Source organism: Artibeus jamaicensis, unplaced genomic scaffold, assembly GCF_021234435.1.
Source record: "Artibeus jamaicensis isolate MK-2021 breed Jamaican fruit bat unplaced genomic scaffold, CSHL_Jam_final contig_76, whole genome shotgun sequence".
Lineage (NCBI taxonomy): Eukaryota > Metazoa > Chordata > Mammalia > Chiroptera > Phyllostomidae > Artibeus > Artibeus jamaicensis.
In genome coordinates this window covers 12,348,194-12,375,018 of record NW_026521954.1, presented here as the reverse complement: position 1 = coordinate 12,375,018, position 26,825 = coordinate 12,348,194, and the positions used below count along the sequence as shown (strand labels likewise).

Below are 26,825 nucleotides of genomic sequence, written 5' to 3'. Positions count from 1 at the left end.
TATCTTTACTCCATTTTATGTTACTGCCCCCTTTGTCGAATATTAATTGACTGTAGAGAGTTGGGTTGATTTCTGGGCTCTCTGTTCTGTTCCATTGGTCTATGTGCCTGTTTTTATGCCAGTACCAGGCTGTTTTGATTACAGTGGCCTTGTAATACAGTTTGATATCAGGTATTGTGATCCCCCCTACTTTGTTCTTCTTTCTCAAAAGAGCAGCTGCTATTCGGGCTCGTTTATGGTTCCATATAAATTTTCGAAGTGTTTGTTCTATGTCTGTGAAATATGCACCACAATGTTCATAGCAGCACAATTAACAATAGCCAAGAGTTGGAAGCAACCTAGGTGCCCATTAGTAAATGAATGGATCCAAAAACTGTGGTACATATACACAATGGAATTCTATGCTGCAGAGAGAAAGAAGGAGCTACTACCTTTTGCAACAACATGGATGGAACTGGAAAGCATTATGCTGAGTGAAATAGGCCAGGTGCTGAAAGACAAATACCATATGATCTCACCTTTAACAGGAAGCTAAACAACAAAACAAACAAGCAAGCAGAAAAAAAAAAAAAAAAAAAACAAACACTGAAATAGAGAACAAGGGGATAGTGACCAGAGGGGAGAAGGAAGGGAAGTTAAGGGGGAAAAGGGGGAGGGATTTGGAGAAACAAATAGGAAGGACACAGGGACGAGAACTAAGGGGGGTGGAAAAGGGAGGGAGGTGGGGAGCAAGGGGCGGGGGAGGCTGGGATGGGAAAAATAGACAAAAAAGTGTACTTGAAAAATAACTAAATAAAATTTTAAAAAAATTATGTTTAAAGAAAACAAAAAGAAAGGCAGTAGAATAGTCCTTCTGTTTTTAGTATGGGTTCTAGGGCCGGGTTTCTTGGGATCAAATCTTACTACCTCATGGCCTGGAACAGCAACTTACTTTTTTTTCTGGGACTCAGTTTCTCAAATGTAAATGGGAATAACAGTCACTGAACCATTGTATTTTGCTGGTTTGGAATTAAATGAGTTAACCCATGTATATGGAGTAAAACAGTTCCTGGCACCTAGTTATTATTAAACAATTATTGTATTTGCTATTAAACTTAAGTTATAGTTAATCAAATTAACAAGCATGGATTGAATGCCCATCCGGAGCCAGGTCTTATCTTGAGTAACAGGATTGGGTATAATTTAGCATCTAGTGCCGGCCAGGCACAGAAGACGTAGTTTTGAACATAACGAAATCCCCATCCTCTTAGTGCTCATAATACTGTTAATGATTCTTATTTGGCAAAGTTTGAGCTGACTTCATGAATGTGATTGACCTTTAATTTTTTTGTTTTACTTTTTACTCCAGGATATCTTATACTATGAGCAGCTAAAGACCAATGTGATACAACATGACCTTTTGGTGGACAGTCTAATTTATAAAGTAAGTAAAAGTTTTCATAGTTTTTTCATCTCGACATTATTATCATGAAAATAATTTTGAGAGTGTTTAACATGCAGGGCCTGCACTATGTGTGATAGCTCATGCCAACCTTGGAAAAATAAATGTAAGTGATCCCTATACTTACCCAGGTAAGGCAACTTCAGAGTTTGTGGGCTCCATCCGATGTGACCTCCTTTCCCTTTGAAGCTGTCCTCATGACTCTCCTGGTCCTCCCAGTTTTCGATCAAGAGAGTGATAAGCATTTCTTATCCTTATAAATTCAAGTTTGCCCCACAAACTAAAAGAGCAACTAAAAGAAACATCAGATTGTATTTTTTTATTTACCTCATTCTTTAGGATCTACTTGTTTGTTCTCTAGTATTAAAGTCATTTTTACTTTCAATTTCTTTAATTTCTAGGCACATGGTTAATCACGTCTCGAGTGTTATGACAGGGATACATTGAGTTTTTGACTTTAGGTATCTGATAGGAAGTTAAGATGTAGATGCTGTAAGCATGATATAGGATATCAGTGGTTCAGGATTAATAATTAGGCTATTTAAAACACTTGGATTTTAAATTTAGAACTTGTATGGTAGAGGAGAAGGGTATAGTATTTCAGGTCTCAGAAACGGGGAAGAGAAGATTGTACATTGAGGACCTGAAGACACGTCTGGGAGAACATGATGACTACTGGCATTTGGTGGCTGCTCGCTATGCGCCATGCAGCATCGCAACTCTACAGAGGGTGCCGTTTGATCCTGACAGCTACCTTAAGAGCAGCAGATACCAGCATCTAGGCTATAAATGATAAATGTATTTTTTTTCCTGGGGGAAAAACTTGCATTCTACAAAATTATGCATTAAGTAGAATAGAGCTTATGGGAAAATGGGGTTGGGGTAGCTTTTGCAACTTGTAACCAGAGCACTAACGAAGACAATAATTGGTAGCTTGGGAAATGAATTGGTTAGCTCAGGCAGGCTGTTCCTGCAGAAGCAGCTAAAATGTACAAAAATACTAAAGTAGAAGTGCTAAAATAATGCAGGTGGAGGTGGTCGGCTGAGCTACTGGGGCTGCTGCTAAGGCGGGCATGGAGGAGATGCACAAGGCTGGGGCGCACCTTTCTGGAGGGGGGCACCCCGTGCCGTCATTCATTCTGAATCTTCTTTGATGCAGTTAGAGGACTCTGGTGCAGCAGCTGAGCTGAAGGCCTTTTCCGTTCCTGGTTATAATTCCTGCTGTCTGGGCTCTCCTTTTGAAAGAAAAATTGCATGTGAACTGATACAAGGCCAAGTGATACTGACATCATTCCCTTACTGGCCTCATGTTGACGTGTTGTGACAAAAGAGGAAGTACTGTTATTTTTAGCGTTTTACACAGGAGGGAACTGAGGTAAAGAAGGATTAAAGAAATTTGTTTAAATTTACATATTAAGTAGCAAAGTAAAGATTTGAATCCAGGCAATGTGACTTCTCAACCACACTTTTAACAACTAATTCTGTACAGAAAGCAAAGATTAAGAGAATTAAGAGGATACGGTCTTTTTTGTTGTTTTGTTTTAAAGACTTGTAAATTTATTTTTAGAGAGAGGGGAAAGGTGGGAGAAAGAAAAGGAGAGAAACATCAATCCGTTGCCTCTTGCACACCCCCAAACTGGGCTGGCCCATGACCCAGGCCTATGCCCTGACTGGGAATTGAACCCAGGACCTTTCGGTTTGTAGGACAGCACTCAACCCACTGAGCCACACCAGTCAGTGCAAGAACATACGGTCTTTTGGTGAAAAGTTTTGACTCTCACAAGGTTTTACATAGATTTGGATCATCGGTACAACTCTTAGCTTTGCGGTCGTGGTTGTGCTCAGGCCGTTATGTGAGCCACAGCATGAGAGATCTTTTGGCGTTAACACCTGCAGCTCCTTTCGTATTCAGATGAGAGAAGACACACAAGAGAAACTCAGAAGACCGCGGAGTGCTAGCGTGACAGTTCTGTCTACTGCCAGTGTGCAGTTCAGTTCGAATCAGTAAAGAAAGTCTGCTGTGAGACAGAGGCGGACAGTTTGTGTCTGCCGAACTAAATGTAAGCTTTGATAGAGTCAGTCTGGACTGCCTACAGCATGAGTTTTTAGGAAAAAATCTGTCTCTGATTGTTCCTAATTTGTGTTAGTTGAGCTCTGCTGGTCTTGTTGAAACAACACCAAATGTTATTAAAGTCAGTCCTTGAGGGAATGAACATTTTAAGAAATTATTTGAAGTTTCATTACAGGTCCCTTTGGCAAAGACTCATTTTTAATTTAACTGGAAAAAAAGTCAATTATTTTAGTAGTTAAGGGAATAAGTGGAACAGGCAATATTAAATATAAAATATCATCAAATCCTCCCTAAGCTAAATTATTAAATGGTTTTCTCTGGACTATATATTTTTAAAGATTTTATTTATTATTTTTAGAGAGAGGGGAAGGGAGGGAGAAAGAGAGGGAGAGAAACATCAGTGTGTGGTTACTTCTCACGTGCCCGCCACCAAGGACCTGGCCCACAACCTAGGCATGTGCCTTGACTGGGCATTGAATGGGTGACCCTTTGGTTCGCAGGCCAGCACTCAATGCACTGAGCTACACCAGCCAGGGCCCTTATTATTACCCCCTAAAGGTAAATAGTTTTTCTCTAATATAAAAATTAAATATCAAAGAAAAGATTTTGTTGGATAGGGATAAGCTTGGAGATGCACAAGCCATTCTAACAGGCAAAATTTTTGGTCTCCAAGGACCAGTTGTCACCCTCTTAGGGGCACTGTCATCCCTGTTGAGAATGCATGTCTCTACCTCTGCCCGTGTTGTTTCGGACAAAAAACTGGCCCCTTTCTTTTCTCTGAATCTGTGTCTTTAAGTTTTGCCAGACTTAACACACATTCAGATACCTCCAGCATCATCCGATTTCATCTTCTCCTTTTTGCTGCTTTGTTTTATAGCACAGTTTAATTTTGTAGACTGAGCAATATTATCAGGATTTTCTTCAATATTTCTTTGTAATCGTTTCCATATTTCTACTCTGTATGTTTTCTTGCTGATGCAATTGCACTTTTTAAAGATAAACATTGTCTTATTTTTTGTTTGGAAATAAGTGATGACTTGTAAATGAATAATTACAAAGGCGTGAAAGATTTTTGACATTTCAAGGGTATGGCACCAAGGTGGACCTGAATAATAGAAGGTGAGGTTGGAACAGTAATTTGGGGCCAGATTGTAATGGTTGTTTCTGGATGTTATGATTACATCTGCTTTTTCAGTTTTAAGATACCTAAATATTAGGTTAAAAGCAGAAGAAATTGAAATAAATAGTAAAGAATTACTAATGAAAGCTAAAAAAAGTGCCAACAATTTGATGTAAAATAGTAATCACGTCTGTATTAGTCAAGTAAATTTAGAGCAGTGATTAAAATTTAATTGAGAATTTTATAACTATAATAAGTTAGTAAAACCAGTTTAGTATTCTTTCTAGGCATCACATTTATGTGTTAGTAGTATAGAGATATTTATATAGGTTCTTTTCAGTACTCTCTACTTTTAATTATAGGATGTGAAGTTGACAGCAAGCAATGATGATTATTATTTTGTCTTTGAAGATTATTTATATCAGGTAAGTTATAAAATTAAAATATATAATGTCTTTGACTCACTGAATCTCTTAAGTTCTCTGACTCACAATGCTTTGGGAAATCATTCTCACATTGTTAACTGAATCCTCCTGAAATGCAAGCCATGTTTATTTTTTCTCAAATTAAATGGGCTAAGTTTGGGATAAGGTTAACTTCTGTTCTTGTGTGGGACTGGGGAGCAGAACAGGAGCTCCCAACTGAGAGTTTGGACCGCCCTTTCCGTCCTGTCTGCTACAGCAGGAGATGTGCAGGCACAGATTTTAAACTGGGTGTAGAGTTCATATTTAAGCCATAGCTAGATGTTTAGAGAACACACTTTACGTAGTAGTTGTCTATTAAAGGTGTTACACAGGTGATTAAATGATTTGATATTTGCTGGATGTCATGATTGCCCTTAGACCATTGCACACACTGATACTGTGGATGTTGGCTCCTTACGGAGGTCTTTTTTTTTTTTTTTTTTTTGTCTACTGAAATAAAAATACCTTATCATAAATAGAACATATGCATACAGAATTGCCTGGATGATTTTTTAAAGATCACATATACTTTGATTCTGTGTGATGTCAATATAAATGTTATGGAGAAAATATCTAGACGCCACTCAGCATTTTTACTTGATTAGATGTAAATAAGATCATCTAGATTATCAGGTTTCTCTTTGACAGTAGTTCTGGAGGTATGCATCTATTTAAGAAAAAAGACAGTTAAATAAGAATCTCTCAAGAAGGTTTAATTAATCATACATTTCAATAACTGAAGTCCAAAGACTTTATAAAATTTGTCTATAAATTAAAATTTGAAAGTACCTTAGAAACATTTGAAGAGAATTTCAGCAATTTCAAATATGCAAAATAGTAAAAATGTAAAATCCCATTCTTTTATATAAATTTAGTTTATTAAAAGTTACAAAAAAGAACACTAAGCCATTTTAGTTTTAATTGAAATAGGTAATTTAAAGCACTTGAATACACATATTTTTAATAACCTGATAGAGTGTTTCTCAAGAGAACAGTCTGGATGATTTGGCTTATGTTGGGTGTTAGTCACTGGATGTCTTAGAGGCGAATGTTATTATTTTGCAATAGTTTAATATCTAGAAGCAGATGTGCTCTGAAAATGGAGATAAAAATGTTTCAGAAATAAAACAAACTTTGGAAAGTACAAAAATCTAGGTTTATTTACTTATGTAGCTATTATGTAGCTGGGGGCCAACTTGTCTCTGAGAAAAAAACTTACATATGTGTGCATGTATATACATATGTGCATAAGACAGACAAAGGCTTTTTATCATTGGTTACAGACTTTCCTTTGGCTGGGCGGCCCAGCAGCTTGGCTGCTTGGTGGGGAAAGGGTTGGTGAGAATGCAGTGCCTCAGTGCTTTTGGCCCTGTTCTGGGTCTAACCCATTTGTTGAGTTCGTAACCGGACTACAAAACTAGATGGCATGTGTCAGTGCTGTGTCCACATACAGCTGAGAGAAACACAGCGATCCCCCTTTAAGGAGAAGCAGGACCTGTGTTTGCTCCTGAAGGCATCATGGCAGTTACCTACATTTTATAGGTGGCAACACTGAATATATAGAAGTGGTGTTCTGAGTAATAGGTCAACTTTTTATCATTCCAAAATTTAGCTGGTTTTTATTTTGTGTGAAATTCTTTAAAAAAACTTAGGGGTGTTGAAAGTCTTAAATTATGTGAGAGTTTTAAAATATGTTCAAACAGAAGACTCCCCCCTAGTCCATGGAAGAATGTTGTGTGAGCATCATTTTCAGGTTCCAGTACTTAATGTCATCATGACAAGCTACAAACTAACTTCTTGTCCAAAGTACATAAAATATTCACGGGGAAGAATTTTGATACAGTGAAGGGAAAGCGTGGGGATTCACTCATTCTGGTGTGTGATAAATCCTCTGTGGTGTACTTGGCTTAGGTCGCATGTGCTTAGCAGCAGTACTGACACATTAGAGCATGCCATAGTTACAGTTAGTTAAGTGCCATTGGTGAAGTTCAAGAAAGACCCAGATGCAATCACATATCTTTTATTCATGTATCCATTCAGTCAAATTAGTGTCTGTTTTGATAAAGGCACTGTAGTAGGTGCTGCATAAGATGATGTTATTAAGCTCACATTTCAGTGGAAAATGAGGGGAAATGCAAATGCATAATTATAATTTGATAATTGTCCTGATGGCTCTGTAATTTGTAATGTTCCACACAAATATAGTTAAAGGAGAAATAAATTCTGGAAGTGGTGCAGTTTAATGGGGCTTCAGAATAGAAATGTTGTAAGAAATGTCTGGTTCTCAAAGGCAGGGAATTAGGAGGAGAATGGGAAAAACAAAAACCATCCATGAGCCATGTGTGTGCTGTGACAGGTGGAGAGATTAGCTCAGCATGGCAGTGCCCGCTAAGCAGTTCAGGTTAGTGTCACTGTGCCCCTGATAGAGAGCAAGGTCTGTGTGAATAAACAAGAGGGAACGAATGTGAGACTTACCAATAACACGGTCTATCATTAGATCACTTCCACGTAAGTACATGTTCAATAGCCTTGCCCCTCTCCCACTTTCTACTAGTGATTACTCAATAAAACCTTAACCTTGCCTAAGTACAACTCTGCACTGATTCTGTGGCCATAGCATGTATTTGCAAGTGGCTGGAGAAAAACATGAAACCATAATAATTATAGCTTTACTTTAAATTCATGACTACTAACCTCAAGAGTTCTTAGTTCTGTTCAGCCATTCTATTCCATTTCCTAGTCCAGTTTTCCATTCATTCCCCTAGATGACTTTTAGTACATCCTCCTTCCTCAAACGTTTGTCTCTTCTCTCTCAGCTTATGACTTTGAGTCCTGTTTCTGAAAAATAAATGAGTAAATGAAGCTGTCCTTAAGGACCCCACACACGCTCCCACCACCACGTGCACCCCACCTACCTGCATGTGCTCCGTACACTCAGCTTTCCCTGTTCCATGCATAAACTGCCCTCGCTTTCCGTTAGGATGAAGCCAGTCCCTGCATTTGGCCCTCATCTCCCCTGGGAACTCAAAGGCAGTGCAAGCCTAGTTTTTCCCCTTCAGTTTCTTCATTGCTTGGATTACTCGTCTCAGTGTATAGATATGCTGTTACTCCTCTCATCTGAAAGTGAAAGCAAAGTAAAATGAAACAAAATTTTTTCTTGACCCTATATTAGATATAGTATGTCCTTTCCAGCCACTGCCCCACCCTCTGTTTCTTTATTTAGCAAAACTCTTAAAAATCATAGATATTGTTTCCAGTCCCATCCTCCTATTCTCTCTTGAACACTCCTTAAAGAAGACTTCTTTTTTTGGCTCAACTGCTCTGCCAAAGGTCCCCAGTGACCTCAAATTGCAGAATCCAGTGGGCCGTCCCCACTTCTCATCTGACTCGATCTATTTGGTCTTTCAGTTAATCGTGCTCTCTGCTTGATTCTCCTTGATTTCTTTACTCAGCTTCGAGGACGTTGTGCTTTCTGGTTTCCTTCCCATTCACAGTCACCTTTGCCGCTTTCTCCTCACCTCTCCCTCCTGCTTTGGAGCGAGCACCCCAAGGACAAGTCCTTGGACTTTCGCTGTTTTTCATGTTCTTGCCCTTAGTAATCTCACCTATTCTCGTGGCTCTAAATACCATTTATGCACTGACGATTCTCATTTTCTATCTCTTTTTAGACCTCTCCCTTCAGCTCCAGGCTTACCTGTCTGCTCCCAGGGGGCTGTCCTTGTGCCGAAAACCGTATCACACTAAGCTCATTTCCTGACCACTTTCAGGTCCCTAATTAATATGGCAAACTTCTGCCAATATGTACATGTGGTGTGTGCCTGCATTATCCCTCCTGTCTGCCTTACCTTTCTCCATACCATGTAACACCAGATGACATACAATATATATTTTGGGCTTTTTTTTCCCTCTGAATCCCTTTGTAAAAACATAATCACGATGAAGATGGGAAATTAGGTTTTCTGTTGTTGTTGCCGTTGTTGTTTACAGCTGTATTTTAAGTTCCTAGAACAGTGGATGCCACGTACTGAGAGTTCGATACATACTTGTTGGAAGGAACGTGGAAGGAAGGAGCTATCAGAGGTAGAACGGGAGGATTCGGGTGACTGGATAAACACACAGGCCGAGAGAGACTGAAGAATGCAGAACGAGCGGGTTTTCAGGCTCCGGGTAGGTCCCAGCACGGTGTCGCTAGGAACCAGGATTCGAAACAGGAAGGTTGTGTAGGTTGGAGGTTAGGACAGAAGAGGGAAAGATTTTACGAGTGTCTTTTTCTTGATGAGAAGGTCCTAAGAGCTCCAATTGGTATGGTTCAGTGGGTTGGGTGTCTTCCCACCAACTGAAGGGTTGTCGGTTCGATTCCCACGAGGAAAGGTTCTACCTTTACATTGTATTTAGAATTTGACCATTTCCCCCCACTTTTACTACATTGCAAGAGGGTTCCCAGGGAAGTAGACTCAGATGGGGACTTGCACGCCTGAAAAGATAAGCTGGCATATGTTCCCAAAGGTAATAACCAGGAGTGTCTGAGGAACGGCACCAGTGACTTTCATGATTTGGGTGAGTATAGAGAAAGTACTATAAATTATAAATGTGGGGAGGGGCTTGTTACATGGGAAAGAAAATATTGGTGGATTTGAGCATATGGACATTAACTGTTTCTCTCAAGAATAACAGATTATTTGAGCAAAGCTATTTGTAACATATAATTAGATCAAAGATGAGAATCATTAAAATACAAATAAATAAATCAATAGATTTTAAAACATTTAATTTTTTTTAAGTCTTCCATTTTTTTTTAAAGAATATAAACATTAAAAAAAATCCCCACTGTCATGAAGGTAAATTGAGGTTTTCAGCCCTGGCACAAGGTGAATCAAAAAAAAAAAAGAAAAGAAAAAAAATCCAATTGTGTATTAATATTTTTCACTCATTTGCCATACTGACAGTGCAAATACAAATTTGGTCTAAATGTACAGACTCTCAAGCAACAATGTGTAGTCTTTCTTTGTCCTTGATGCTAAGAGATGCAAAAGTTCAAGGGCCAAACAATACCAAATGTATGGACTTCAAAAGCCATCTAAGTAAGAGCATTTACTAGTTTTAGCTGAGATACATTTGGAATACTGACAGGTTATCACTAATGTACAGTAATGTGAAGTAAATATTTTGAAAAATATAACTTTAGTGGAACAATCCTGAAGAATATACCAGAGGAACAGATTACCAGTTTAGAGTATCAACCAATTTGTTTCAGCCAGTTTGAGTCTATATACTAAAAGCTATAACTATCTTTCCATTATCCAGAGCTCCTTTAGCATGTCAGTATCTATGTTATGAAGTAAAGGAGACTTAGGTAAAATGTTTTTATTTATCACAACTGCTGTATCAATTGCTTAGGACCTCGGCAGCATCATGAAGTCCAGGAAATGTTCATGCATAAGGTGGTTTCCTTACTGACTCAAAATTGCCCCATACAGTGGGACATACCAGCCTTAGTGAAGCCTTGAAGAAAACAAGCAGGTTGGACAATGGGTCAAAGGAGGAAAATGAAGCATCTGCCTTTAGAGCAATCAACTCAGAAATCCAATGATGAAATCTTACTGAGAAGTTTTTTCTTTTCTCAAAATCCAGTGACGACAACATTCCTTAGTCCAGATCTGGCATTTTTTTTATCATCACTGTCTTGTGAATCACTATCTGCTCCATCTACTTCTGGTAAATCTACATGGTCATCACCACTCATGTTGTTCCTCATCTCAGAGAAACAATAAAATTAGACATGTCTTCATCAGAATCATCTTCCCAGTCTTTCCATTTATTAAAATCCACACTTTGCCAATTAAGCTTTGCCCTTTCTTTAGTTAATCTTGGCCATGACCGTCCAGATTCTCCTTTTCATAAACAGCATAAAATTGATCTGTCCATTCTTTTATGCTTGGAATCATTTGGATCAATACAGTGAAAAATATCAATTTCATTTAAATGTTTAAAATTATCACTTCCTCCAAGACAACTGAATGTAAGTTTGGATTTTTCAAAATTTACACTAACATCTTTACTGTCTTTTTAAACATCTTTAACATCTTTACTGTCTTCAACACAAAATTCCGTGGAGACATAGCCCCTGCAATTGTACCACTTTGCAGAAGCAGGCTGCCCTGTGAACGGGGCAGGGGGATGGGTGAATGGGTGGGGGGTCTCTTTGCTGGCAGCTGCTGGACAGTGAACTAAACTCTGGTGGTGACTCTGGCTTTTTCTCCCTGGTACGGCCTCTTCTCCAGCCTCTTCTCGCTTCCCTCGGTGGACGGTAGCAGCAGCTGGCCCCACCTGGCTCCCCAGAATGCCACAACATTCATTTTTAAAGTAGACTAAGATGGTAAACTGAAAAATAAAAGAAATGCAAATGAGTGAGTGTTCACCCTCATTAGTAATTAGAGCAAGAGGCCATTTTTTTAACCTGTAAGATGATGATAACTCATTTCAATGAGAGTAGACGAGACTGTACAGTCTTACTGCTGGATATGTTTAAATAAAAGAAACCCTTTCTGGAGCACAGTTTGGCAATGTGTATCAAAAGGTTTTAGATTTAAAATGCTCATCACTTGACATCCAAGTCTAGTTTTAGGGATTTAACTAAAGGTGAACATAAGCACTGGCTGTAAGGATGTTCACTGCAATATTGTTTCTAGTTTGGGAAAAGTGGAAATAATTAAGTGACTAACAGAAAGACAAGTTTAATAAGCTATTGTTCATCCATGTAGTAGAATATTCTGCATGTTAAAAAATGTGGGTAGGGAATATTTATTTTATAATATTGAGAGAAAATAGATTATAGAATAGTATGCATATAATCTTATTTTGTTTGAAAAATTTACGTGTGTGTGTAAGAAGAGTCTGAAAGAATATACATCAGAAGGACTAACACTGGTGAGACTATTGGTGTTTCTCCTATTTTGAAGATCTATATTTCTAATTTTTATCATAAATATGTATTGCTTGTATAGAATCTTAAAATACCATAAAAATAAATCAGTGGCAGTGGTGGATACACATTCCACCCTTAGGCCTGGCTGGTATGTGATCCTCATACCTGTCCTTATGAATTGGCCCTGGTCATGTGCCTTGGACCCACAGTTCCCCTGTTCATTCACTCTTAACGGCCAGTCCAGCCCTGACTTTGTGTCCCTGTTCTGTTAACTGGGCTTCTCCCTTTTCCAGTCATTCCCAGTGTCTTTTTCTAGTAACATCTTCAAATCCCAGGCCCAATAGCAAGACCCAGATTTCGCATCACTGCTTGCCTTCCCAGGGATGAGCCCCCTCCCTAAAGTTCCGAGCTGGTGTCAGCAATCCAGTTTCTCCTAATGGACATCCTTGATTCAGGGGGACTTGCCACATCCCGCCTGCTGGTAGGGTGACCAGCTTCTAACATGTACCAGTTGGGCTGCCACTTGTTCTGCTGTGGCTGCCATCCCTTCTAAATATCTTGAACTGTCTTCCCCCCCACCCTGCCATGCCCTGCTGCCTGCAGCTGCATCCCAGCAATGAGCCTCCTTCCAGTTTGCTGCACTTACCAAATTGCTCAAGGTCACTGTGGTTCCCTAGGGCCCACATATTCTCGTCCGTTAAATTTTTTCCAGGTTTTCCCCCCTCTCACCTACAAAACACAATAAAATAACCAACTGGTAGTTAGCAAGTTTCATTTTCTGCTGTTCTTCAAGGTTTCAGAGGTGAACAGGAAGAAATCTTCAGGTGAACATTGGCCATCACACCTGCCATTCACTCTTACACTTACACAGGCGTACCCATAGAGGGCACTCTCCCCATTGAGACGCACGGTACTGAACTTGAAAGAGCCTCCTTTGGCGCCTCCCAAGCAGGAAATAGGCTTGAGTTAAACAGTGCTTAATTGTTTGTTTTTTTTCCAATGTTATACCCAGGTTTTACTTTGTTTTTCCCGGGATACATCTGTGTTGGGTCACTTTGCATACAACAGTGCTTCACCACCGAAATCATACATACGAGGTAAAATTTTAGTAACGTAAAGGAAGTATTTTTGGCACGTTATCACCAAGACTGTTTTCTCTATTGCTGTTTTTCTTATCTGTTGGCTTATTTCCCCTTTTATGAGTTTATGACAAGTTTGCTTTTTCTAATTCTTTTACGTTCTGTATTTCTTCTCTCACTCTACAACACTAAAATTTTGGTATAATTTATATGCTAACAGTTCTCTAATTTCTATTTTAGTGCTTTCTCCTCTTTACCACTACCTGCCTATGATATATCACTATTTCAATACCCTGCCATCCCCTGGCAACTGAACTAATTTCAGCTGGAACCCTTTCCCAACACCCAGCACTAAAAGCTATTGTGTATAGCCCCTCTGCTGCTCCTGTAAAGAAGGAGTTTCTCCTGCGTCTCCTAGTTCAGACTGCCTGCCAGGTTCCTCCTACCTGGCCCTAGGATAAGCCCGCATCACCTGGCACTGGGATTAGGCTCCGCCCCCATCTTTGGGGCTCTTTCTGTTCCATTGCTTCTAAATTGAGCCTCTTGTTTGTTTATTTAACACGATCTGCTAAAAGCCTGGTTGTACAACTTGATTGTCTAATGGAATCACCTCTAGACTCAGCCACGATCTAAGGCCACCCATCAGTTGCTCCTCACTAACTTCACTGTCTGTATTACTCCTCATCACCCCACAATCATTCTGGCCTCCTCCCCCAAAACCCTAGGTCCTGGAGGAGCTAGCATACCTCTCACCAAGTCCATCAGTCCATCATCAACTTCCCTCTCCTCTAAACCTCTAAATCACTTCAAGCCTGTGCCAGAAAATTTAGCAAACATGTCCTAAATGTTTCATGTTTTAGTCTGGATTATAAGCCACATGGTTGAGGGACCAGGTCTTATATATTTATTCTGTTTGCCATTTGACATCTAGCCCAGTAGTATCAGGTACCCAACTGCATTTCTCTCTATATATATATTTTTCATTCTTCCATTCTTCTCTGACATACAAAACCAGTCCTGTTGTCTCCGTCTTAACTTAAACATCATGGTTCTTATTCTTCATCTTTTCTCTGCCACCACCCCCAATAAGAAGAACAATTATTTTTTAATTTAACTAAAAATATTGCCTTAAAGCCCAGGGCAAACTTGCATGTGACTTTTAAATAGACTAAAGGGATTAGAAAAACAATCAGTGTAAAAATAAAAACTTCCTAGAGATATTAAGTGGAATGTGGGAAAAAACTCAGAGCCTTAAAAGTTTGAAGGAAAAGCTATTTTAAAAAACACTTTCAAACATTTAAATGTGAGAAATATACTTTAATTTTTTTTAGACAATTCTGATTGAAATATTTAGCCTCATTCTTGAAACATATAAATTGTTTTGGGATTCAGAAAATATTGCCACCATATAGTTAAAGACATTTAATTTTAACTTTTCAGCACTTTCTATAAAAATGTAAACTAATAAGGCATTGCAAAGCTGAGGACTTGCTTTAATGAACACATTAGAATTGTTTATAGTTAGCAAGACAATTCTAAGCATATAAATAGATGCCTCTCTTCTTAAGCTTGAAAGCATTTGTTTTTTAATTACTTTGTGTTGCTTACCTTGTACTTAAATTTATGCTATTGATTTTAATTGAAGAAAATTCTATTTTCACCTGCTCTATTCACCTAAAAAGTTAGGCTTCAGCCAGTATGGCTCACTCGGTTGGGCCTCATCCTGCAATCTACATGTTTGTTTGCCGGTCGATTCCCAGTCAGGGCAGGTTTGGAAAGCACCTGTTAGATGCTTCTCTCACATCAGTGTTTCTCTCCCTCTCCTTCTCCCTCCCTTCCCTCCTCTCTAAAATCAAAAATTAAAATAAAGAAATTGGCTGGCATATTTTCAAATTAATTTCATACAATAAAATAAAATGAGGTTTTACTATTATAGTTCTTAAAAATTCCATTAATTAGTACATTTACAAAATTAGTTAATTTTTCAAGTTTTGTTTATTTAATCAAACTGAAACCCTCTATGGCTTTCTCTTATAGGAAAACTAGGAATAGAAGAATATGCCGTCTTTTATCCACCAAATGGTAAGAATAATGCTCTTACTTCCTCTAGTGGGAAATAGGAAAATTACAACCCTAATAATAGGAATAATTTTCTTCTCTATCATTAAAAAAGATAGTAATTATCTGAAATAAATCTTCTGCAGAATACTTGTTTTAAGTAACTTTTTCATGTGCTAGGTTTGTACTAAACTGCACAGCCTCTCTGGCTTTCCATGAGACCAATAGTAACATTTGTGGGGAAATGAAGTAGACAGGTGTCTAGGCCCAGGGCACTTCGTTTTTCTCCGAAGAGTGCTCATCCGTTCAGGACCTTTCTGCTGGCTTCACTGGAGCAGAGCTCGAAGGAGTGGATTGCCTCGTGTTGCATTTTATTGTTCTACAATTTTGTGAGTGTAGTGTTTATGAAATAAAAAGGTTATTAAAGAATATATCACTGAAATAACCTATTTTCAGTATACAAAGTGATCAAATGTATACTGACCTTCTTAAGTATTAAATAATCCTTTGAGATTATTAGATGGTTTTTAACTTGTAAAGTGAATATAGAAGTCCTTATTATAATACTAAGTTGCACCCTGAAGAAGTCCTTTTATTCCAAAGTTAAGAACGTGGGCTTTGTAAACCGTAGACCTGGGTTCTGATCCCAGTTCTGCCAGCGCACCCTATGACCTTGGGTAAGTTTCCTGACTTTGCTGATCTTCAGATTTGTCATCAATCGCATACAGATAATAGATTAATTGAGATACAATGTATAAAACAGCACAGTGCCTGATGTGTATGTAGTGAGTCCTCAGAAAACAGCCGTTGCAATTGCATCAAGTGTCTGTATTGACTAGTCCCTCAAAAACTCAGTGCTCCTCAGTGTGGGGTCCCAGGTCCTCTCCCGGAGTTGTCCTGTGCCCCTCCTCCTGTGCCCCCCCCCCTGTGCCCCTCCTCCTGTGCCCCTCCTCCTGTGCCCCCTCCTGTGCCCTCCTCCTGTGCCCCCCTCCTGTGCCCCCCTCCTGTGCCCCTCCTCCTGTGCCCTCCTCCTGTGCCCCTCCTCCTGTGCCCCCCTCCTGTGCCCCCCCTCCCCCTCCTGTGCCCCCCTCCTGTGCCCCTCCTCCTGTGCCCTCCTCCTGTGCCCCCCCTCCTGTGCCCCTCCTCCTGTGCCCCCCTCCTGTGCCCCTCCTCCTGTGCCCCCCTCCTGTGCCCCCCTCCTGTGTCCCCCCTCCTGTGCCCCCCTCCTGTGCCCCCCTCCTGTGCCCCTCCTCCTGAGCTCCCCCTCCTGTGCCCCTCCTCCTGTGCCCCCCCTCCTGTGCCCCCCTCCTGTGCCCCTCCTCCTGTGCCCCTCCTCCTGTGCCCTCCTCCTGTGCCCCTCCTCCTGTGCCCCTCCTCCTGTGCCCCCCCTCCTGTGCCCCTCCTCCTGTGCCCCCCCCTCCTGTGCCCCCCTCCTGTGCCCCTCCTCCTGTGCCCCCCTCCTGTGCCCCCCCTCCTGTGCCCCCTCCTGTGCCCCTCCTCCTGTGCCCCCCCTCCTGTGCCCCCTCCTCCTGTGCCCCCCTCCTGTGCCCCTCCTCCTGTGCCCCCCTCCTGTGCCCCTCCTCCTGTGCCCCCCCTCCTGTGCCCCTTCTCCTGTGCCCTCCTCCTGTGCCCCTCCTCCTGTGCCCCCCTCCTGTGCCCCTCCTCCTGTGCCCCCCCTCCTGTGCCCCCCCCCTCCTGTGCCCTCCTCCTGTGCCCCCCCTCCTGTGCCCCTCCTCCTGTGCCCCCCTCCTGTGCCCCCCCTCCTGTGCCCCCCCTCCTGTGCCCCCCTCCTGTGCCCCTCCTCCTGTGCCCCTCCTCCTGTGCCCCCCTCCTGTGCCCCTCCTCCTGTGCCCCTCCTCCTGTGCCCCCCTCCTGTGCCCCTCCTCCTGTGCCCCTCCTCCTGTGCCCCCCTCCTGTGCCCCCCTCCTGTGCCCCCCCTCCTGTGCCCCTCCTCCTGTGCCCCCCTCCTGTGCCCCCTCCCCCTCCTGTGCCCCCCTCCTGTGCCCCTCCTCCTGTGCCCTCCTCCTGTGCCCCTCCTCCTGTGCCCCCCTCCTGTGCCCCTCCTCCTGAGCTCCCCCTCCTGTGCCCCCCCTCCTGTGCCCTCCTCCTGTGCCCCCCCCTCCCTGTGCCCCTCCTCCTGTGCCCCCCTCCTGTGCCCCCCTCCTGTGCCCCCCTCCTGTGCCCCCCCTCCTGTGCCCCCCCTCCTGTGCCCCTCCTCCTGTGCCCCCCCTCCTGTGCCCCTCCTCCTGTGCCCCTCCTCCTGTGCCCCCCCTCCTGTGCCCCTCCTCCTGTGCCCCTCCTCCTGTGCCCCTCCTCCTGTGCCCCCCCTCCTGTGCCCCCCTCCTGTGCCCCTCCTCCTGTGCCCCCCTCCTGTGCCCCCCTCCCCCTCCTGTGCCCCCCTCCTGTGCCCCTCCTCCTGTGCCCCCCCTCCTGTGCCCCCCCCCCTGTGCCCCCCCTCCTGTGCCCCCCCTCCTGTGCCCCTCCTCCTGTGCCCCTCCTCCTGTGCCCCCCTCCTGTGCCCCTCCTCCTGTGCCCCCCTCCTGTGCCCCCCTCCTGTGCCCCTCCTCCTGTGCCCCCCTCCTGTGCCCCCCTCCTGTGCCCCCCTCCTGTGCCCCCCCTCCTGTGCCCCCCTCCTGTGCCCCTCCTCCTGTGCCCCCCTCCTGTGCCCCTTCTCCTGTGCCCCTCCTCCTGTGCCCCTCCTCCTGTGCCCCCCTCCTGTGCCCCTCCTCAGCACCCATGTTCTCCAGTTTCCCACCCGCCCTTGCTCTGCGGCTCTACTTTTCACATGTTTTCCTGGGGCTTTTTATCTGCTCTCTTGGCTCTATTTGCTAATTACTCTAAAATTTATACAATACACACTTAACACGTCTCAGCCTGACTTCATTAATTGGTCATCTTACACCCACTATTCAAAAGAGAAAAAAAACTAAATTGAATTTTAAAACAAACAAAACCCCCCACTGTTTCTCTTTCAGTTAATTGTTCTCTCATCTAACCAGTAATTCAAGGCCTAAATCCTGGCCGTCATCCTTGATTCCTTTCCATCTCGGACCCCCCTCATTTAGCAGCTCGAGGGCCACGTCCAGCTCCATCTTAAGAACACACATGGGACCGCCCTCTTCCTCATCCTACCTGCTGGGCTGTCCTCGCTGGGGCTTTTCTACCTCTACTGCTCATTAATTGCTAAGACACTTGATTGGTCTCTCTTCTTCCGGTCTTTTCTAGCTTCGCTCCACCTTTCACCATGCTGTCTGAGTTAGACATGTAAAAGGAAAATATGAAAATGCCTATTTTTTCCTTAAAAATTTCTTAATGGCTCCTCATCTCCTGATAAGTAATGTCCAAACCTCTTGGCATGACACACGAGGACATGTTTTTATCACATTAATATCATTAAAAGTATTAATTACCCACACACACCCACCTACTCTCACAAAAGCACTATACTGCTTTCATTACCTCTCTGGTTCCAGGCTTGGACTGGCCCATTCAGCCCCCTGTCGCTGGCCATCCACCTCCGTCCAGGCACCACCCCCTCAGGAAGCCTGCCCCGCACCCCCAGGTTCGTTGAGGGCCCCCTCATCTGGGCGCCCAGAGAGAGCGCTCGCTGTGCAAAGGCTGAGTCTCTGGCTGCATGAGCCAGACAGCGTTTACAGATGCTCTGTCTCCTGCTCTATTCACCAGGTTCTTGAGGTTCAGGAATGTATCGTTCATTTTTCTTCCCCCAGCATCCAGCTCTAGAAGGAGTTTCATGATTATTTACTTAAACTAATTAGAGGCTTTTTAATTTTAACATGTATGTACAACCATAGTTATATCTGTCTCCCAGAAACTTAATTTTCAGATAATCACACTGCTGTATGAATCAGGAAATGAAATGTCTCTGAAGAGCCGAAAGAGATGTCTGTGGAATCAGGTTCTGTCTCTGTGCACAGGAGAGCATTTTCAACCCGGTTTAGAACATACCAGCTTTTACTAACACACGTGTTGACAGACTTGGCTTACTGTTTTATGCCCTGCGTGAAAACGGGACAGTGTAAGGAGAGTGGTAGGGGTAGGAAAAACAACTAACAACAGGAGAAGTGAAAATCAGAGACCTTACAGAGGGAAATAGAAAAACCGCACAACAGCGTGTTGGAGCCCTCTGCGAGTGTCCAGGACTGCGGTGTGTGAGAGCCAATAACCCTGTGCTTTGAAACGGGAATCCCTGGGTTGTCGCGAATTATAATAATGCAAGACACTTAAAACGGGCACAAGGTACCGAGAAAAAATATTGTGATAGTAGTAATAGTAGTCACCGCAGCAGTAGCTAACATTTTTCAAGACTACTATACACCAAGCAGCATGCTATGTACATTTGTTAATTCATCTAATCCCTACAAGAAGCCTCTGCGGGAGGTACCAGTATTATTTAGTACCCCCATGTGTCGATGAAGACCCCGAGGCACAGAGGGTTAACATGCCCAGCTGGTCAGCGGCCACACCAGGCTCCGACCCGAGCTCTTTGCCTTCAGAAGCAAGGCTCACAGTCATCATGTCCTATTGCCTCAGCAGACGTTACTGAGTTTATTATAGTGTCTTTTAGAGGATAAGAAAGTGGTTAACACATTGAAAAAGTGAAAGATGTATACAATAGGTTCTAAAAGATTTTCGCCCAGAGTAAAAGTAGTTAAATGCTTAGTGGGGTAACCCCACAGCTGCTCATAAACTTAATTCTTCCGAGCTGCTGTTTCTTCTCTTGGGTGGTTTTAGCCTTGTACCAGGCCTGGGAGGAGTCCATCCTCTGGGCCCTGAGTCTGCAGCGGTGGAGCAGGAAGAGGCAGAGACCACCACTCGGTCGGCCGTCCCTTTATTTTTTGCTCAAGGCAATATTCAGCAACATTTTTACGTCACCCATCCTGTTTTTTGGCCCCTGCTGAAGTCAGGAGTACTTTGAAGTCTCCGGGGTGCCTCCTGCACCACCACCCCCAAACTGGTCTTGCCTTTTTGTGCTTGGTGACCACACACTGACTCCCTCCTATCCCTGACGAGGCATGTGTGTCAAGGGGGCAGAGGTTTGCTCGCTCGCCCACCCACCCGTGACCCCCTGTCTAGGGTGGACGTGACAGGCCAGGTGTGTCAGACGCCAGCGTCTCACCTCGTCCGAGGCCCTGTCAGTGTACAGGTTTTCTTCAGTAGGTTCACCAGACAACTGGTGAGCAAAATTTTGGAACTGAGGGAGATTCCTCACAGGAACTTTATAAGCTTTTCTTGTTTCTAATTATTTGTTCAACAGGTATTACTTGTCCCTATTTATTCATTTAACAAATACAGATTTAGCCCTGCTCTGGCACCCTCTTCTAGGCAAGTGACCCAAACAAAAGCACGTGCTGCTAAGGAGCTGACACGAGCCAGGGAGACGTGTGACAAATAAATAAACAAATAGCTGGTGAAAACAGTTTCAGGGAGCGATGAAATGGACAAGACAAGGAAAAAGAAATTGGTTATAGATAGGGTGCAGGGCGGGAGGGCATGGGTGCTTTAGATGAGGTGGCCCGGACAGGGGCCTCCTCGTCACTCTCCTGTAAGCTCCGAGAGAACAAGGACCCTGAAACTCTGATGACCGAGATCCGTATCTAATAGCATTTGGAGTCACGCGTGGCATAAAGCTACGGATAAGTGAAAGATTATCACATGGATGAGGGAATGAATGTGGAAAATACAGGAGACAAAAACGGAAACAAGGACATAAGACTTGCACATAGCCTCACTGAGACTTAAACATCACAGTTTGCTAATACCATTTGTTTCTTGTAGGACAAGAGAAGGTAATTAAGTGCTAGTGAACATTAAGTAGGGGAGTTTTGGGGACTCTAGAGCAGTGAGGGGTTCATAACCAAGGGCAAATCTCTCCCCACCCCCCACCCCTCAGAGGACAGTTGGCAGTGTCTGAAGATGCTTTTACTATCACAACCACTCACTCCCTGGGGGAGGGGGGAACTGCCCGTCAGCATCACAGTGATGCTGCTGAACACCCTGCAGTGCACAGGGCAGCTCCTTACAACGTTGTTAGGACAGGCTCCTGCAAGAAGTGACAAAAATAGGTCATTTTAAATCTGCCTGCAGGTGTCAAGTTGATGAATAGCAGTGTACTTTGAAATCTATATTAAATAAATAAATTTAAAACATCTCATGATCTAAAATTTATTTGATGTGTAACTTGACACATAAATTGAAAACCTAATGAAAATTTTATTTGAAGTATGACTGTCAGATTGATACTTATTTTTTAAATTTTCTATCTCAGATTTCAACATATAATAATGGATATTTTAAAGTATATTTTATTGAGTATGCTATTACAGTTGTCCCATTTTTTTTTCTATATCCCCTTCTGCCCTGCAACCCCCTCCCACCAGCAGTCCGTGCCCCCCCAACCATTAGTTTGTGTCAGTGGGTCATACATATAAGTTCTTTGGTTTCTTCATTTCCTATACTATTCTTAACCTCTACCTGTCTATTTTGTACCTACCATTTATGCTTCTTATTCCCTGTACCTTTCCCTCCATTTTCCCCCACCCCCTCCCTGCTGATAACCCTCCATGTAATCTCCATTTCTGTGATTCTGTTCCTATTCTAGTTATTTACTTAATTTGTTTTTGGTTTTGCGTTTTAGATTCAGTTGTTGATAGCTGTGAGTTTGTTATCATTTTACTGTTTATAGTTTTGATCTTCTTCTTTTTCTTAGATAAGTACTTTAAATATTTCATATAATAAGGGCTTGGGGATGATGAAGTTCTTAACTTGACCTTATCTGGGAAGCACTTTATCTGCCCTTCCATTCTAAATAATAGCTTTGCTGGATAAAGTAACCTTGGATGTAGGTTCTTGCTTTTCATGATTTTGAATACTTCTTTCTGGTCCCTTCTTGCCTGCAAGTTTTCTTTTGAGAAATCAGCTGATAGTCTTATGGGAACTTCTTTGTAGGAAACTGTCTCCTTTTCTCTTGCTGCTTTGAAGATTCTCTTCTTGTCTTTAATCTTGGATAATGCAATTATGATATGTCTTGATGTGTTCCTCCTTAGGTCCAACTTCTCTGGGACTCTCTGAGCTTCCCGGACTTCCTGGAAGTCTATTTCCTTTGCCAGAGTAGGGAAGTTTCCTTCATTATTTGTTCAAATAAGTTTTTAATTTCTTGTTCTTCCTCTTCTCCTTCTGGCACCTCTATGATTTGGGTGTTGGAATGTTTAAAGTTGTCCCAAAGGTTCCTAAGCCTCTCCTTATTTTTTTTGAATTCTTGTTTCTTAATTCTGTTCCAGTTGAATGTTTATTTCTGCCTTTTGTTTCAAATTGTTGATTCGAGTTCCAGTTTCCTTCCCTTCACTGTTGGTTCCCTGTATATATTTTTTTATTTCACTTTGCATAACCTTCACTTTCTCCTCTGTTTTGCATCTGTACTCAATCATTTCTGTGAGCACCCAGATTACCAGTGTTTTGAACTCTGCATCTCATACATTGGCTATGTCCTCATCACTTAGTTCTTTTTTAGGAGTTTTATATGGATATGTTCTGATGTTTTGGGAAATTTTACCTACTAGAAAGTAACAGTCATATTCTGAAGTTCTAATTCAGAAAGATAATGTAAATACTTAGAAAATAATTTATCCCTTGTCCTAATCCCTGTTCTTCCTGACCAGTAAGTAGGCTCATGTGGAATGAGTATAAACAGAGGAAATGATTATTTCAAACAAACGAATTAAATAAACTGTAATAAGTAATCTCAAATGAAAAAGTGTAAAAATTTGCTTTCAACTGGAGTAATGTTAAAGTGAATCAGAAGAGTTATGGTACAACTATAAATGTTAAATATTAATAGAGACAGTGAGGAAAGGAAGGGAAAATATTTAGTAAGTACAAAGCCTGTTGATATTTTATGTATTTCCTGAGTCATATTTCCTATTTATATCTCATCTAGTTCAAGATTTATTTTTGTTGACAATAACCATCATTCTGAGCTTTGTCAAAGACCCATTAAATCATTACTCTATGAAGTTATTCCTATTGAATACAGTTAATATTTTAGGCACTTAATATTTTAGACTTTCTTCAATTGATAAGGGAAGACTAGGATCTTAAAATAATCACTCATAGCAGACTTGTAGAACTCTTGGGCCAGAAAAGAGATGGTGTCCCAAGCGTCCTGAAGGCTGCTAGAAGTAAGTAACACTCTTGGAAGATGGCCAGGAGGGTGAAACTCGACCCTTGAAAAACCGAAGTGATGAGAGCCAAAGGAAAGGATTTGAAAGAACTGGCCAAGAACATGACAGCCTCTAAGATCAAAGTCTTGTTCTAGGTGGTATGTGCCCGAGAGTGCTAATGGATTCTTCAATGCTTCTTACGCGTCCTACTTTTGTTTGCCAGACTTTCGAATTTGCCCTTCTTCAACCAAGTGAACTGTGTACCTTTTCTTGGAGTCTTAAGCCCTGGCTAATCTTGATTAAGCTGAAGTGAATCCTTATCTAACACTGACAAAACAAAGATTTTGTTAGGTTTAAGCTGATACTGAAATGTGGCAGTCTCCCTTCTGAGAGCATAAAACAGCTACAGTTATGGAAGCACCTGCTCTTTACTAAATAATACCCTGATCCTGGTGCCCTTTGGAGACATTAACTCACTGGTTAATGTCTCCAGTGAAGATGGTCTTGTTGATTGTGGTTTTCAGAAATAAAAATGGGGACTCAGAGTGTTGGTAGTTTGCCCAGAGTCACACAGAATTCAAATTCGATGTCTGTGTGACTGCATTGGCCATTTATATGTCAGTACTGCATTATTGAGAGCTTCCTGTCCCATGTGGTGATTACTTGTTCAGAAATTATTTTTACACTTCAGTATTTTATTTATGAGCCTTGAATATATTTATAATTGCTCAGATTTCCATCATTAACAATATGTATTGAGCATCTCACATTCAGAAGATACTGTGCTGCATGGTAAAGATAATACAGAGTATGAATGATAGCCCTTGCCCCACATAGCTTATACATTGGCTGCTTAGAGGACAGCTATAGAGTTCAGAACTTTGGGGAAATGGAATGAGAGCTTGATTAAACATGCGTCATCTCAGTACACGCATCCTTTCTCACTGCTTGGCAGTTCACTCTTTCATTTACTGTAAGCTTCCTAATTAAAAGTGCCTTGTCCTGACCAAGGCATTCTTACACTTAGTAGATTCTTAATATTTGTAGAACATGAAAATTATAACAATAATATATTTACTTCTGACTACCTTAATCTGCTTGTGCAAATGTTTCTACAGTAACTTAACAACAAAATGAAAAATGTTTTTGCAGTCTGATTATAGGAGTTTTGTATAATAGCAATCTGCTTTGAGACCTAGTATTTAGAAAGATATAAAATATACTTATATTTCTGCATGATGTCAAAATATGCCTTCTATTTATTAAATTATTTTTCTCATACTTAGTTTTTCTTTCACGTGTCAACATGATTATCGTAGAAGGTTAGGAAAGGCAGATTTTTAAATTATTTGTTAAAAGTTTGTAGTCATTAAAGGAAATAAATGAAGCAGCAGAGAGGACAGGCAGGAAAAGATGGGTGTTCACAAAAAGAAAAAGCGATGCAGCCAGAGATGTAACCAGAGAGGGACTTGAAGAAGAAGTACAGTTTTGGGGCCTTCTCCTAAGCCCTGCAGAACTAGAGCTGGTAGCTGACGTTTCAGTAGGAGTATTAACTTTTAATATGAATCTAGTGTGGTTTTGAATTCTTTTAGTTTCTAGAAAGCAAAGACCTTTAAGTTGATAAAGAATCTTAACCATTGGAAAATCATCATATGTCCAGTTTTTTCCAACTCTCTCCATTTTTTTTGCATTCACTTTAGTCATAATTGTTAAACACAGAATCCTAGATTAAATAATATTGCAGAGGGAGCCTTACCAGCCTCAGGAGGTCCAGTGACTTTCCTAAGGCAGCGCAGCTGGTTTGTGGTAAACTCACCGTGGAGTCCTGATCTGCTGACTAGACACCAGTGCTTGTCCTGCTGCTTCTGTGTTCATCACACATTCACCCATTCCATCCACTGTTCATTCACGCGGCAAATGTGTGTTTGTCATCAGCTGCGTTCATGGCATCGTGCAGTGTATACAGAGATGAATAAAACATATTTCCTGTCCTCTGGAGCAATCTGTTAAACAGCTAGTTGTAATATAAAATATAATGAAATTATAGTGATGGAAATATGAATAGAATTCTGTGAGAACATAGAAGAGTAAGCATTTAATTCTGATTAAGTGATCTGGATATGTTTCTCTGAGCTAGAAACTGACATTAGTAAGGTTTCAATAGGCCGAATAGGAAACATAAAAGCATGTGAGGGTACAGTATTACCAAGTTGAAAGCTACCAAAGTATGAAAATGCATGGTGAGTTCTGGGGTGATAAATAACCTGGCTTGGCTCTACTACAGTGGATATGCATGACAAAGGGGAGGCAGGCAGGTGGCGCGGGCAAAGCTGGCGGGCGATGGGAATCAAGAGGGACTAACTTCTACTTATAAAAGAAGTCACGGGATGCAGCATACAGCATCTGTAGTTAACAGTATTCTCTTACCTTTCTACTAGACTCACCGTGGTAATCATTTTATAATGTAAAAACACCAAATCATTACACTGAATACCTGAACTAATATAATATTGTATGTCGATAAAAGTGGGGGTGGGGGATGCATCTCGGGTTGCCATCGTGAATGGTTAAAACCAGATTAAAGTTTTTGAATTTTAGTCTGTAGACACTTAGCCTGTATCATAGGGTTAACATGTGAATTCCATAAATATATGTGAAATGTATTTAATATCTCCAGAGGCTACGTAGGTTTTTAAACATCAGTTAATTGGATGAGTAGGAGTTCGGCAAGTATTTAGTGGGTGAAGGAGTGTTCAGTGGAAAACCCTCCGTGGATGTGACATAGAGGCCTTTTTCGTGGTCTCTCGGACATTCAGGAAAGACAACCCGAACCATTACAAAAGTGGGTTAGAGGGCCGAGAGTTTGGGGGAAGGGACGTCTTTCAGCAGGACCGTAGGTGACGGTTCATCCAAGTCTGAATTCAGGCCCCGGCAGTAGGAAGGAAAGGAATCTGGGGTTTCATATCTTTATCCCACAAACACTTAACAAGTACCTGTTAAATTCTGGGTACTACTATGCTAATCTCTGGAAATAGAGAGATAAATAAGGCACAGTTTCTGTACTTGGGGTTTATTCTATTGGGAGGGAAAAACAAAAACTGGCTACAACACACTGTGATACGAGAAGAAAACGTTAGTTGTTGAGTACAGATTTTGCATCAAGTGTTATGCCAGGCGCATCACATCTGTATTTAATCCTCACAGCCTCACCGGTATTGTCCTCGTTTTGTACGTGAAGACAGGTCTCTTCCTACCTTTCGCAGGGCCCACAGCACAGGAGTACAAATGGAGGCCCACCTACCATAAGTCTGGATGTTTCAGTGTTATAAAGGAGACTAATAAACTGGTAACGTCTACTCTGTTTTCTTGTCTTGACAAATACAGGGTGGGCAGAAGTAGGTTTACAGTTGTGAGTTTGTGAAACAGTTTATCCTTGTATTTATTTTAATTATTGGATTATTTATTTGTGTTACAACTGTACACCTACTAT

General features: G+C 41.8%; 1 protein-coding gene and 1 pseudogene across 6 annotated transcripts in view; one reads left to right on the top strand and one right to left on the bottom strand.

The window, feature by feature from the left end:
* The window catches only part of TBC1D19 (TBC1 domain family member 19), a 117,144-nt gene that overhangs the window by 68,956 nt on the left and 21,363 nt on the right, over positions 1-26,825 (top strand). For all 6 annotated transcript variants that reach the window (XM_037156734.2, XM_037156733.2, XM_037156732.2 and 3 more), the window contains 4 exons: positions 1,349-1,423; positions 4,995-5,057; positions 13,034-13,118; positions 15,138-15,182. In XM_037156734.2, coding sequence (XP_037012629.1) covers positions 1,349-1,423; positions 4,995-5,057; positions 13,034-13,118; positions 15,138-15,182 — 268 coding nt within the window. The remainder of the gene's footprint in view (positions 1-1,348; positions 1,424-4,994; positions 5,058-13,033; positions 13,119-15,137; positions 15,183-26,825) is intronic.
* Positions 10,743-12,565, bottom strand: LOC119057810 (prostaglandin E synthase 3-like; annotated as a pseudogene).